Raw genomic sequence first — 13,898 nt, 5'->3', positions numbered from 1 at the left:
TCCAGCACAGCTTACGTTAAGAGTAGACACCGTGTGCGGTGAGGGAGAGGCCGACAGACCCTGAAACAAATCGGGAGTGTGGGAGGGGTGAGGGAGAAACCCCCCCCCCCCCCCCGCAGAGCAACTCTGGCTCTCAGACGTTTGATTTCCTCTCCGGGGACGTCGGCAGAGAAAGCAAGCGGCCAGCATGATGCCGCTGCAGCCTGGCCACAATGGATGAGAGCAGCTATGGGGGCAATTTACCAACCCCCTTACCCCCTCCACCCCCCCTACCGGCTCAGACAGCAGTGGATACAGGCGGAAATAACCCCGACCCCCCCCCCCCCACAGCAGAATGGCAGCGGCCTGCCGGCGACAGCAAACAGCCGACCACAAGCACTCGGCGATCAAGGCAGATGTGACACACGAGGGCTACGGCCGCCCAGAAGCAACGGGCAAAAAGAACAACCTCCCCAAGGCCGGTGGGCGCGAGCGACCCGCCCCAAAAAACAGTCCACGCAACCCGTTAAGAAAAGCGGAATTTGTTTTGTTTTTTTTTAAAAAAAAAATGGCTGTACTTACCCAATCCTGCGGGGCTGTAAAAGGGGGGGAAAAAAAACTATTGGTACACGGGTAGAGAGACGGGAGTACTCACCGAGGAGGAGCGACTATATGACCTGCTCCTGTGCCGCCGCCGTTTGTGCTTACGTCTGCTGCTCTTCCGACTCCTGTAGCTCCTGTCGCGTTCCTGCGAGCGCCGGTAGTCGTAGGAGCTGCGCGAACAGTAGTCCGGCTCGTGGTAGCCGTCTCCCTGGTCCCGGCTGTAGTTGCCCCGGTAAGCGTCGCAGTACCGCCTCTCGTTGTACATCCGCCGGTCGCACGAGCAGTTCTCTATACTATAGTCGCGGGGGAGGGAGGGAGGGAGGGGGTGGGGACAAGAAGGAGAGGAGAAACACAGGCATTTACTGACCAAATGCAAAAGGAAATGGGTCCGCGTCAAGTTCAACGGCCGCAGGGGGCCAAGCCCGAGGCACCGGGACATGACGAGATAGTAAATAGATCTAAAATTAACTCGCAAGGGTGACGGTGCAGCCCACGGTGATTTCATTTCTAAAGCTGCCCCCAGTCCAGGCTGTGACTAAGTGGCCACATCACAAACGCCTTCGCTTTGCATCCCCGCACAGGCTTTAAATCCCAACCGGCTGCAGAAGGGGGGGGCGCCCCGGTTTAGTCTCTCACTCCGCACAATCCACTGGTGCTCGCGCCTCTGCTCTACGTACCTGCAGCAAGACCTCGTGAACAGAAAGCAAAGGAGCAAAACGTTAATCGTTAAATCGCCGGCCACCCCGCGACAGATCAAAGATGGTTGCAGCTTCAAAACGTGACGCTTCGGGCTCGTGGGGGACTTGAGGGCCCACGGTGTTAGACCTTCGAGATAGCAAATTATGTCGGACTGGATTTTTGCAGGGGGGGGGTGGGGGGGGGGGTGGCGGGGGATTGAATTCAAATCAATTTATCTCCATTTGGAAACATTTTCAAGGGGGGGCGGTTATCCTCCCATCCCATTACAAGATTCCCTTGCAATTGAAGACAAGACAATAAAGTGGGTGAGTCACAGAGTGCGTTAATAGTCAGTGCCGAGCTCAAGGCTCTCAAGCATGCATCCAGAGTCCCAGGGCACGTGATTCTTGTCTAACCTTCCAATATGCCACACGGGTCTTCTAACAAAATTAGGCTCAAATCACTCGCACATCGGAAGAAGAGCCCGATTTCGAGGAGACTGCGAGCAATGAGGCGCATCAGAACAGCGTCGCAGGGTCGACCGATGTGCCTCGACTGTGCCTGCTGCAATGCAGGGATACCGTGTTAGTCAAGACACCCTTCCGCTACTGGTACTGCTGCTCAGAGCGGCGTCTCGATTGCAAATGACTGAATTCCTTCTCGTGTTAATTGCTGCAATGCTTAAACCAATCACCGATGACTGAAAGTGATTGGCGTGCGGCAAGCCATTCTCTGGTCGGAAAAGCCCCCACATCTGCGCTTGCGCCGGGCGATTGTAACCCACAGCGCTTTAGCAGAAGGCAGTGCCCTGGGCTGCAGGTGCTGCGCTTACCCCACAGGGACAGTGTTCTACCCTGTGCGTAAAACCCATCTCGCAATGAGCCCACAGCGGCCGAGAGTCACAGTTGTGGCTGTCCGATAAACATTCCCCTTTGCAGTTCTTAAGACTCAGAGAGGTTTGACGGCACGGAAGGAGGCCATTTCGGCCCATCGTGTCCGCGCCGGCCGACAAAGAGCCACCCGGCCTAATACCACTTTCCAGCTCCCGGTCCGTAGCCCTGCAGGTTGCGGCACTTCAAGCGCACACATCCAGGTACCTTTTTAAATGCAGTGAGCGTTTCTGCCTCTACCACCCTTTCAGGCAGCGAGTTCCATCCCAGATACTCCCCCCCCCCCCCCCCCGGCGCCTCCCCACCCACCCCCCGTCCCAAGAAATTTCCCCTCTAAACCTCCAAGCAATTACTTTCAATCCATGCCCCCTGGTTGTTGACTGGCTGGATTTTCTATGTTTCTATGTACTGAAGTTTCATGTTCAGCCATGAACTCATTGAATGGCGGTGCAGGCTAGAAGGGCTGAATGGCCTGCTCCTGCACCTATTTTCTATTTTTTTCTATATCCCTGCCACAGATTTACGAAGCAAGTAGAAGTTGTAAGCTCCGTGTCTGAAGCACTGTGCTCGACGAGCAGAGTTAGCCAATCACAGTCCCAACAAAAAGAGATCGGCCTTTCTGTGAGACACAGTCGGTACAAGTTGTGTGGGGCTCTGTATCGCGCTGAACGGTGGCGGACGGCTCCAGGGCATCAAGAGATCCCTCTTGTGGCCCTCTGCAGCGACACACTGATACGGTCATCCTGCTGGAGTGGGCAGGGAGGAGGAGAGCAAGTTACAGACGGTGGGTGGGGGGGGGGGGCGGGGGAAGAGATACCATGCGGCACGATAAACGACCCACTGCTTCCCCCTGCTCGCTAGCCAATAGGGAGAACGGTTACAAACCTTCTGGACCTGATGTAGCTTTCGTTGCGGTGCCGTCTGTCTCGGTCGCTGCTCCTCGACCGTGAGCGGGATCTCCGCCTCCCCCGCCTACTCCTCCGGTAACGGTCGTGGTAACTGTCCCGGCTCTCCCGGTCGGAAGAGCGGTACCGCCTCAAACGAGGCATCTGCAAAAAGGAAACGGAAAGGAGGTGTTATTGGGCGGGTAAATGGAGACGTCTACAGATCAGCCTAAACCTGATGAACCTGCTGCGCCAGTTAAAGGGGCTGAATGGGCCTCCTCCTGTTCCTGTGTAACAGGCTCGAGGGGCTGAATGGCCTCCTCTTATTCCCATCTGTTAGCCTGTGCCATTCTCCAAATTGCATATTGTGAATGTTAGTTAGACGTAACGTGGAATTCCAGGCTTTTATCAATTCCCATGAAAATGTCCGGCATCTATGTAAAACACAAGACTGAAAACAAACAAACTTGCATTTATATAGCGCCTTTAACATAGTAAAACATCACAGGGGGAATAGATTGAAAGTACGTTGTAATTGGTAGGAGGATTAGAAGGGATTTGAGGGTGGTGGGAGTCTGGGGCGGAACTCGCTGCCTGAAAAGGTAGTAGAGGCAGAAACCCTCACCACATCTGGATGTGCGCCTGAAGTTCTGTAACCTGCAGGGTTACGGACCGAGAGCGGGAAAGTGGGATTAGGCTGGGTGGCTCTTTGTCGGCCGGCGCGGACACGATGGGCCGAAATGGCCTCCTCCCGTGCTGTAAATTTGGAGGATTCTGTGAAGGTCATTTGCAATCACTGAACTGGGACAGCACTTACAGCCTGCGATCATTGCTCAGCTTGATATTTGAAAACACGGTGTGCATCAAATGGACTGCATCCAATCTCTCTATTCCCTCCCAGGAATTTTGCAAATTGAGTTTGGGATCTGGTGGCAAATTCAAACTCCAGTCTGTGCCCACTGAAGAGACTGTCCTTGGTTTTCAGAGAGATTTAGGCACAGAATCTTAGCACGCAATTCGGAAGGCAAATGGTAGGGGATTTGAGTATAGGAGCAGGGATGTCTTGCTGCAGTTGTGCAGGGCCTTGGTGAGACCTCACCATGAAAATTATGTTCAGTTTTGGTCTCCTAATCTGAGGAAGGACATTCTTGCTATTGAGGGAGTGCAGCGAAGGTTCACCAGACTGATTCCCTGGATGGCAGGACTGACATATGAGGAGAGACTGGATCGACTGGGCTTATATTCACTGGAATTTAGAAGAATGAGAGGGGATCTCATAGAAACATATAAAATTCTGACGGGACTGGACAGGTTAGATGCAGGAAGAATGTTCCCGATGTTGGGGATGTCCAGAACCAGGGGTCACAGTCTAGGGATAAGGGGTAAGCCATTTAGGACCAAGATGGGGAGAAACTTCTTCACTCAAAGAATTGTGAACCTGTGGAATTCTCTACCACAGAAAGTTGTTGATGCCAGTTCGTTGGATATATTCAAAAGGGAGTTAGATGTGGCCCTTACAGCTAAAGGGATCAAGGGGTATGGAGAGAAAGCAAGAATGGGGTACTAAAGTTGCATGATCAGCCATGATCATATTGAATGGTGGTGCAGGCTCGAAGGGCCGAATGGCCTGCTCCTGCACCTATTTTCTATGTTTCTATGTGGGCCTTTATTGCAAGAGATTGGAATACAAGAGTAAGGAAGCTTTTCTGCAATTGTACTCTGGTGAGACCACACCTGGAGTATTGTGCACAGTTTTGGTCTCCTTTTCTGAGGAAGGATATACTTGCAATAGAGCGAGTGCAACAAAGATTCACCAGACTGATTCCTGGGATGGGGGATTGTGCTATGAGGAGAGATTGTGTAGAATGTGCCGATACTCTCTGGAGTTTAGAAGAATGAGAGGTGATCCCATTGAAACAATGAAGATTCTGAGGGGGCTTGACAGGGTAGATGCAGGGAGGATGTTTCCTCCGGGGAGTCTAGAACCAGGGGTCACACAGTCTCAGGATAAGGGGTCGGCCATTTAGGACTGAGATGAGGAGAAATTTCTTCACTCAGAGGGTGGTGAATCTTTGTAATTCTCTGCCCCAGAGGCCTGTGGAGGCTCAGGCGTTGAGTATATTCAAGGCTGAGATCGGTAGATTTTTGGACTCTCCGGGAATTAAGAGATATGTGCATCAATGAGATCACCTCCCATTCTTCTAAACTCTAGAGAGAGTATCAGCCCAGTCTGCTCAATCTCTCCTCATTGGACAATCCCCCCATCCCAGGAATCAGTCTGGTGAACCTTCAGTGCATTCCCTCAATGGCAAGTATATCCTTCCTTAGGTAAGGAGACCAAAACTGTGCACAATACTCCAGGTGCTCTATACTGTAATCCCTTTGTAACAAAGGCCAACATGCCACTTGCTTTCCGAAATGCTTGTTGTACCTACGTTAACTTTCTGCGAAAGGACTCTCAGATCCCTCTGAATGCAAACATTTCCCGGTCTCTCGTCATTCAAAAAATATCCTGTTTTTCCAACCAAAGTGGATAAGTTCATACATCCCCACACTGTACTCTATATGCCATGTTCTTGCCCACTCAGTCAACCTGTCTCTAGCTCTCTGAACCCCCGACAGCTCACTTTCCCACCTAACTTTGTATCATCAGCAAAGTTGGACATGTTGCACTCAGTCCCTTCATCCAGTTCATTAATATAGATTGTAAATAGCTGAGGGCCAGGCACTGATCCTTACGGTATTCCGCTAGTTACAGCCCGCCAACCCGAAAAAGTCCCGTTTATTTCTACTCAAAACACAAAAAATCCAGACTGACACTCCAGTTCAGTGCTGAGGGAGCGCCGCACTGTCGGAGGGGCAGTGCTGAGGGAGCGCCGCACTGTCGGAGGGGCAGTGCTGAGGGAGCGCCGCACTGTCGGAGGGGCAGTGCTGAGGGAGCGCCGCACTGTCGGAGGGGCAGTGCTGAGGGAGCGCCGCACTGTCGGAGGGGCAGTGCTGAGGGAGCGCCGCACTGTCGGAGGGGCAGTGCTGAGGGAGCGCCGCACTGTCGGAGGGGCAGTGCTGAGGGAGCGCCGCACTGTCGGAGGGGCAGTGCTGAGGGAGCGCCGCACTGTCGGAGGGGCAGTGCTGAGGGAGCGCCGCACTGTCGGAGGGGCCGTCTTTCGGTTGAGATGTTAAACCGAGGTCCCGCCTGCCCTCTCAAGCGTATGTAAAAGATCCCGGGGCACTATTTTGAAGAAGCGCAGGGGAGTTCTCCCCGGTGTCCTGGGGCCAATATTTATCCCTCAATCAACATTTAAAACAGATTACCTGGCCATTATCACATTGCAGTTTGGGGAGCTTGCTCTGTGCAAATTGGCTGCCACATTACAACAGTGATTGCATTTTAAAAGAGTACTTTATTGGCTGTAAAGCACTTTGGGAGGACCAGTGGTGGCGGGGAAAGGTGCGACAGAAATGCAGTCTCTCTTTCGGTCTGTGTTTTCTGTTCATTAACCAATCTTCAATCCATAACCCGCAATCCGCACCAGCCCTAATTTTGTACAGTTCTGGTCGCCATATTATAAAAAGGATGTCGAGGCAATGGAGAGGGTGCAGAGAAGATTTACAAGGATGATGCCAGAAATGCAAGGGTGTACATATCAGGGAAAGATGAACAGGCTGGGTCTCTTTTCTCTTGAAAAAAAGGCTGACGGGTGACCTATTCGAGGTCTTTTAAATTATGGAAGGTTTTGATCGAGTGGATACAGAGAGAGTGTTTCCACTTGTGGGGAAGAGCATAACTAGAGGCCATCAATATAAGATCGTCACCCAGAAATCCAATGGGGAATTCTGGAGAAACTTCTTTACCCAGAGAACAGTGAGAATGTGGAACTCGCTGCCACAGGGAGGGGTTGAGGCGAATAGTATCGATGCATTTAAGGGGAACCTGGATAAACACATGAGGGAGAAGGGGATAGAGGGTTAGGCTGATAGATTTAGACGAGGAAAGACGGGAGGAGACTCGAGTGGAGCCGACATGTACTGGTTGAGCCGAATGGCCTGTGTCTGTGCCGTATATCCCGTGTAATCCTGTGTAATGTAATCCAATTATATTGTGGCACCTTATCCAGTGCTTCCTTGGAAATCTATCTACTGGGCCCCCACCCCCCCCGGCGCCTTGAGCTGTGCTCAGAGAATCAATGAAATTTACAGCACGGAAGGAGGCCATTCGGCCGACAAAGAGCCACCCAGCCTAATCCCACTTTCCAGCTCTCGGTCCGTAGCCCTGTAGGTTACGGCACTTCAGGTGCACATCCAGGTACTTTTTAAATGTGGTGAGGGTTTCTGCCTCTACCACCCTTTCAGGCAGTGAGTTCCAGACCCCCACCACCCTCTGGGTGAAAATATTCCCCCGCAATCTCCTCCAAACCTTCTGCCAATGACTTCAAATCTATGCCCCCTGGTTAGTGACCTCTCCGCTAAGGAAAACAGGTCCTTCCCATCCGCTCTATCTCGGCCCCTCATAATTTTATACACCTCAATAAGGTCTCAATGAGGCATTAAATCGGGGTGGACATAAAAGATCCACAGGGGGGAGTGTGGCACAATGTATAATCCTTTAACCAACGTCAGAAAAACAGGCGATCCGAGTTAACATTGAAAGTAGGTGCAGGAGCAGGCCATTCGAGCCCGCACCACCATTCAATAAGATCATGGCTGATCATTCACCTCAGTACCCTATTCCTGCTTTCTCTCCATACCCCTTGATCCCTTTAGCCGTAAGGGCCACATCTAACTCCCTTTTGAATATACCCAACGAACTGGCAACAACAACTTTCTGTGGTAGAAAATTCCACAGGTTCACAATTCTCTGGGTGAAGAAGTTTCTCCTCATCTCGGTCCTAAATGGCTTACCCCTTCTCCTTAGACTGTGACCCCTGGTTCTGGACTTCCCCAACATCGGGAACATTCTTCCTGCATCTAACCTGTCCAGTCCCGTCAAAATTTTATATGCTTTGATGAGATCCCCTCTCATTCTTCTAAATTACAATGAATATAAGCCTAGTCGATCCAGTTTTTCTTCATATGTCAGTCCTGGCATCCCGGGAATCAGTCTGGTGAACCTTCGCTGCACTCCCTCAATAGCAAGAACGTCCTTCCTCAGAGTAGACCAAAACTTTACATAATATTCCAGGTGAGGTCTCACTAAGGCCCTGTACAACTGCAGTAAGACCTCCCTGCTCCTATACTCAAATCCTCTCGCTATGAAGGCCAACATGCCATTTGCCTTTGCTGCCTGCTGTACCTGCATGCCAACTTTCAATGACTGATGTATCATGACACCCAGGTCTCGTTGCACCTCCCCTTTTCCTAATGTGTCACCATTCAGATAATATTCTGCCTTCCAAAGTGGATAACCTCACATTTATCCACATTATATTGCATCTGCCATGCATTTGCCCACTCACCTAACCTGTCCAAGTCACCCTGCAGCCTCTTAGCGTCCTCCTCACAGCTCACACTGCCACCCAATTTAGTGTCATCTGCAAACTTGGAGATATTACATTCAATCCTTTCATCTAAATCATTAATGTATATTGTAAATAGCTGGGGTCCCAGCACTGAACCCTGTGGCACCCCACTAGTCACTGCCTGCCATTCTAAAAAGGGCCCATTTATTCCCACTCTTTGCTTCCTGTCAGCCAACCAGTTCTCTAACCACGTCAATACATTACCCTCAACACCATGTGCCTTAATTTTGCACACTAATCTCTTGTGTGGGACCTTGTCAAAAGCTTTTTGAAAGTCCAAATACACCACATCCACTGGTTCTCCCATGTCCACTCTACTAGTTACATCCTTGAAAAATTTGAGATTTGTCAAGCATGATTTCCCTTTCATAAATCTATTCTGACTTGGATCGAACCTGTCACTGCTTTACAAATGCGCTGCTATTTCATCTTTAATAATTGATTCCAACATTTTCCCCACCACCGATGTCAGGCTAACCGGTCTATAATTACCCGTTTTCTCTGTCCCTCCTTTTTTAAAAAGTGGTGTTACATTAGCTACCCTCCAGTCCATAGGAACTGATCCCGAGTCGATAGGCTGTTGGAAAATGATCACCAATGCATCCACTATTTCTAGGGCCACTTCCTTAAGTGCTCTGGGATGCAGGTTATCAGGCCCTGGGGATTTATCGACCTTCAATCCCATCAATTTCCCGAACACAATTTTCTGACCCATAAGGATTTCCTTCAGTTCCTCCTCCTCACTAGACCCTCGGTCCCCTAGTATTTTCCAGAAGGTTATTTGTGTCTTCCTCAGTGAAGACAGAACCAAAGTATTTGTTCAATTGGTTTGCCATTTCTTTGTTCCCCATTATATACATTTGTCTTCACGTACCTATAGAAGCTTTTGCAGTCAGTTTTTATGTTCCCTTACTCTCGTACTCTATTAAACCCTTTGTCGTCCTCTGCTGAATTCTAAATTTCTCCCAGTCCTCAGGTTTGCTGCTTTTTCTGGCCAATTTATATGCCTCTTCCTTGGATTTAACATTATTTCCCCTGTTAGCCACGGTGAGCCACCTTCCCAGGAATCAGTCTGGTGAACCTTCGCTGCACTCTCTCAATAGCAAGAATGTCCTTACTCTGAATAGGAGACCAAAACTGCACACAATAGTCAAGTTATTATTGCATCGCTGTTATGTGGGAGCTTGCTGCGTGCAAGTTGGGCTGGCACCTTTCCCACAATTGCAACCCCCTAAAAAAGTGGCCCCTTGGCTGCAAAGCGCTTCGGGACAGCGGTCCGCTGGTGGCGAACGGCGCTATATAAACGCTCGTCGCACGGTCTTTCCGCTGCCTGCGCTTGGTTTCTGCATGCACTCAGCAACGAGATTCGAGGTGCTCAGCGCCCTCCCAGATGCACTTCCTCCATTTAGGACAGACTGGTCTTTGGCCAGGGACTCCCAGGTGTCGGTGGGAATGTTGCACTTTATCAGGGAGGCTTTGAGGGTGTCCCTGTAACATTTCCTCTGCCCACCTTTGGCTCGTTTGCCGTGAAGGAGTTCCGAGTAGAGCGCTTGCTTTGGGAGTCTCGTGTCGGGCATGCGGACAATGTGGCCTGCCCAGCGGAGCTGATCGAGTTTGGTCAGTGCTTCAATGCTGGGGATGTTGGCCTGGTCGAGGACGCTAATGTTGGTGCGTCTGTCCTCCCAGGGGATTTGTAGGATCTTGTGGAGACATCGTTAGTGATATTTCTCCAGCGTCTTGTGCCTTCTATACATGGTGCATGTCTCTGAGCCATACAGGAGAGCGGGTATTAGTACAGCCCTGTAGACCATAAGCTTGGTGGCGGATCTGAGGGCCTGGTCTTCAAACACTCTTTTCCTCAGGCGGCCGAAGGCTGCACTGGCACACTGGAGGCGGTGTTGGATCTTGTCATCGATGCCTGCTCTTGTTGATGGGAGGCTCCCGAGATATGGGAAGTGGCCCACCCACCCAGAGATATGAGAGGTGCAACGAGACCTGGGTGTCATGGTACATCAGTCATTGAAAGTTGGCATGCAGGTACAGCAGGTGGTGAAGAAGGCAAATGGCATGTTGGCCTTCATAGAGAGAGGATTTAAGTATTGGAGCAGGGAGATCTTGCTGCAGTTGTACAGGGCCTTGGTGAGGCCACACCTGGAGTATTGTGTACAGTTTTGGTCTCCTAATCTGAGGAAGGACATTCTTGCTATTGAGGGAGTGCAGCGAAGGTTCACCAGACTGAATTCCCGGGATGGCAGGACTGACATATGAGGAGAGACTGAATCGACTGGGCTTGTATTCACTGGAGTTTAGAAGGATGAGAGGGGATCTCATAGAAACATATAAAATTCTGATGGGACTGGACAGGTTAGATGCAGGAAGAATGTTCCCGATGTTGGGGAAGTCCAGAACCAGGGGTCACAGTCTAAGGATAAAGGGTAAGCCATTTAGGACCGAGATGAGGAGAAACTTCTTCACTCAGAGAGTTGTGAACCTGTGGAATTCCCTACCGCAGAGAGTTGTTGAGGCCAGTTCGTTGGATATATTCAAAAGGGAGTTAGACGTGGCCCTTACGGCTAAAGGGATCAAGGGGTATGGAGAGAAAGCAGGAATGGGGTACTGAGGTGAATGATCAGCCATGATCTTATTGAATGGCGGTGCAGGCTCGAAGGGCCGAATGGCCTGCTCCTGCCCCTATGTTCTATGTTTCTGCCTTTATCCCAAAGGAAAAGCATGTAGCCTGTGCAAATCCTTTGCTCCTGGCTTTAAAACTCCACAGGTCAGATGCTGCTAAATCTGTGGGACCAATGGGGGGGGGGGGGGGGAAGGCAAAGCCTCCAATCAGAAGCAGTCCCAGAGCCCAGTGTCAACAATGGAGGGGGTGGGGGGGGGCGTGTCTTCCCCATCCGGGGTACACCAGCCCGGGTGGACTACAAATCCCAGCAGGCACCGCGACTGCGCGCGCGCGCACACGGCGCGTAACAAAAAACCCATCCCCTCCCTTCACAATTTTTTCTTTTAAAAAATGTAAAAAAAAAATAATAATAATCCGCTTCCAATGGCGGCGTTGTTGTCTAATCTCCCCCCCCCCCTTCCGCAAAGCCAGCGGCTGAGGCGGCCGCCATTTGGCAGCGGCCGCCATCTTGTCGCCTGACGGGAGGACGAAGCGGGCCGCACAAATTGTTGTCCTTCTTCACCGCCGCCCCTGACCCCCGAACCAGCACAGGCCCGCCGCCCGCCATCCGCCCCCGAGCCACACTTTACCGTTTTCGCAGCCAGCCCCGTGTGCTTGTCCCACAAGAAATCCGTGATGGCGGGTTCCCGCGGACCGCCGCCTGTCGCTCTCGCTCTCTCTCTCTCCCTCCGCTCAAAAAAACCCAACGGCAGCGCGGCGACGGCGCCGGCCCCGCCCACTTTCTTTGTGACGTGCGCGCGGGGCCAAAGTCCCGCCTCCCGGCGCCTCACACGCCCGCTCGCTGACTGACTGACAGCAAAACCAGTCGCCAGCCCCGCCCCCACACCCTCCCTCCAATCTCTCTCTCGCGCTCACTGACTGACAGCAAAAACCAGTCGCCAGCCCCGCCCCCACACCCTCCCTCCAATCTCTCTCTCGCGCTCACTGACTGACAGCAAAAACCAGTCGCCAGCCCCGCCCCCTCTCTGACTGACTGCAGTAAACAAGTCACCAGGCCCGCCCCCTCCCTCGCGCTCACTGACTGACAGCAAACCAGTCGCCAGCCCCGCCCCCTCTCTGACTGACTGACTGACAGTAAACAAGTCGCCAGTCCCGCCCCCTCCCTCGCGCTCACTGACTGACAGCAAACCAGTCGCCAGCCCCGCCCCCCTCTCTGACTGACTGACAGTAAACAAGTCGCCAGTCCCGCCCCCTCCCTCGCGCTCACTGACTGACAGCAAACCAGTCGCCAGCCCCGCCCCCTCGCTGACTGACTGACAGCTAAACCAGTCGCCAGCCCCGCCCCCTCGCTGACTGACTGACAGTAAACAAGTCGTCAGCCCCGCCCCCACTCAGCGACATCAAATCGCCAGCCCCGCCCAGCTCACGTACGTCACCGCCTCCACACACGGATTGACAGCTCCTTGTCGCCAGCCCCGCCCACACTCACTGATTGAACATAAGAATTAGGAACAGGAGTAGGCCAGCTAGCCCCTCGAGCCTGCTCCGCCATTCAACAAGATCATGGCTGATCTGGCCGTGGACTCAGTTCCACTTACCCGCCCGCTCCCCGTAACCCTTAATTCCCTTATTGGTTAAAAATCTATCTATCTGTGACTTGAATACATTCAATGAGCTAGCCTCAACCGCTTCCTTGGGCAGAGAATTCCACAGATTCACAACCCTCTGGGAGAAGAAATTCCTTCTCAACTCGGTTTTAAATTGGCTCCCCCGTATTTTGAGGCTGTGCCCCCTAGGTCTAGTCTCCCCGACCAGTGGAAACAACCTCTCTGCCTCTATCCTGTCTAATATGGCAGGGGGATGGGAACCAATGCAGGGAGACAGAGGGAAACAAAAAGGAGACAAAAGCAAAAGACAGAAAGGAGATGAGGAAAAGTGGAGGGCAGAGAAACCCAAGGCAAAGAACAAAAAGGGCCACTGTACAGCAAAATTCTAAAAGGACAAAGGGTGTTAATAAAACAAGCCTGAAGGCTTTGTGTCTTAATGCAAGGAGTATCCGCAATAAGGTGGATGAATTAATTGTGCAAATAGATGTTAACAAATATGATGTGATTGGGATTACGGAGACGTGGCTCCAGGATGATCAGGGCTGGGAACTCAACATTCAGGGGTATTCAACATTCAGGAAGGATAGAATAAAAGGAAAAGGAGGTGGGGTAGCATTGCTGGTTAAAGAGGAGATTAATGCAATAGTTAGGAAAGACATTAGCTTGGATGATGTGGAATCTATATGGGTAGAGCTGCAGAACACCAAAGGGCAAAAAACGTTAGTAGGAGTTGTGTACAGACCTCCAAACAGTAATAGGGATGTTGGGGAGGGCATCAAACAGGAAATTAGGGGTGCATGCAATAAAGGTGTAGCAGTTATAATGGGTGACTTTAATATGCACATAGATTGGGCTAGCCAAACTGGAAGCAATACGGTGGAGGAGGATTTCCTGGAGTGCATAAGGGATGGTTTTCTAGACCAATATGTTGAGGAACCAACTAGGGGGGAGGCCATCTTAGACTGGGTGTTGTGTAATGAGAGAGGATTAATTAGCAATCTCATTGTGCGAGGCCCCTTGGGGAAGAGTGACCATAATATGGTGGAATTCTGCATTAGGATGGAGAATGAAACAGTAATTTCAGAGACCATGGTCCAGAACTTAAAGAA

The 13,898-nt window shown here is 51.4% G+C and overlaps 1 protein-coding gene across 1 annotated transcript in view; it reads right to left on the bottom strand.

Moving 5' to 3' along the window:
* Positions 1-11,961, bottom strand: part of LOC139240165 (dual specificity protein kinase CLK2-like) — a 32,383-nt gene extending 20,422 nt beyond the window's left edge. The window contains exons 1-3 of the mRNA XM_070868572.1: positions 11,812-11,961; positions 3,036-3,199; positions 635-875 (exon numbers count right to left, since the gene is read on the bottom strand). Of these exons, the coding sequence (XP_070724673.1) occupies positions 635-875; positions 3,036-3,199 (405 nt within the window). The 5' untranslated portion in view covers positions 11,812-11,961. The remainder of the gene's footprint in view (positions 1-634; positions 876-3,035; positions 3,200-11,811) is intronic.
* Positions 11,962-13,898: the final 1,937 nt, after the last annotated feature.

The sequence above is a fragment of the Pristiophorus japonicus genome, chromosome 30 (genome assembly GCF_044704955.1).
Source record: "Pristiophorus japonicus isolate sPriJap1 chromosome 30, sPriJap1.hap1, whole genome shotgun sequence".
In the NCBI taxonomy this organism is placed as follows: Eukaryota; Metazoa; Chordata; class Chondrichthyes; family Pristiophoridae; genus Pristiophorus; species Pristiophorus japonicus.
Note: the sequence above shows the minus strand (reverse complement) of the source record. Positions and strands in the feature narration are given on the sequence as shown.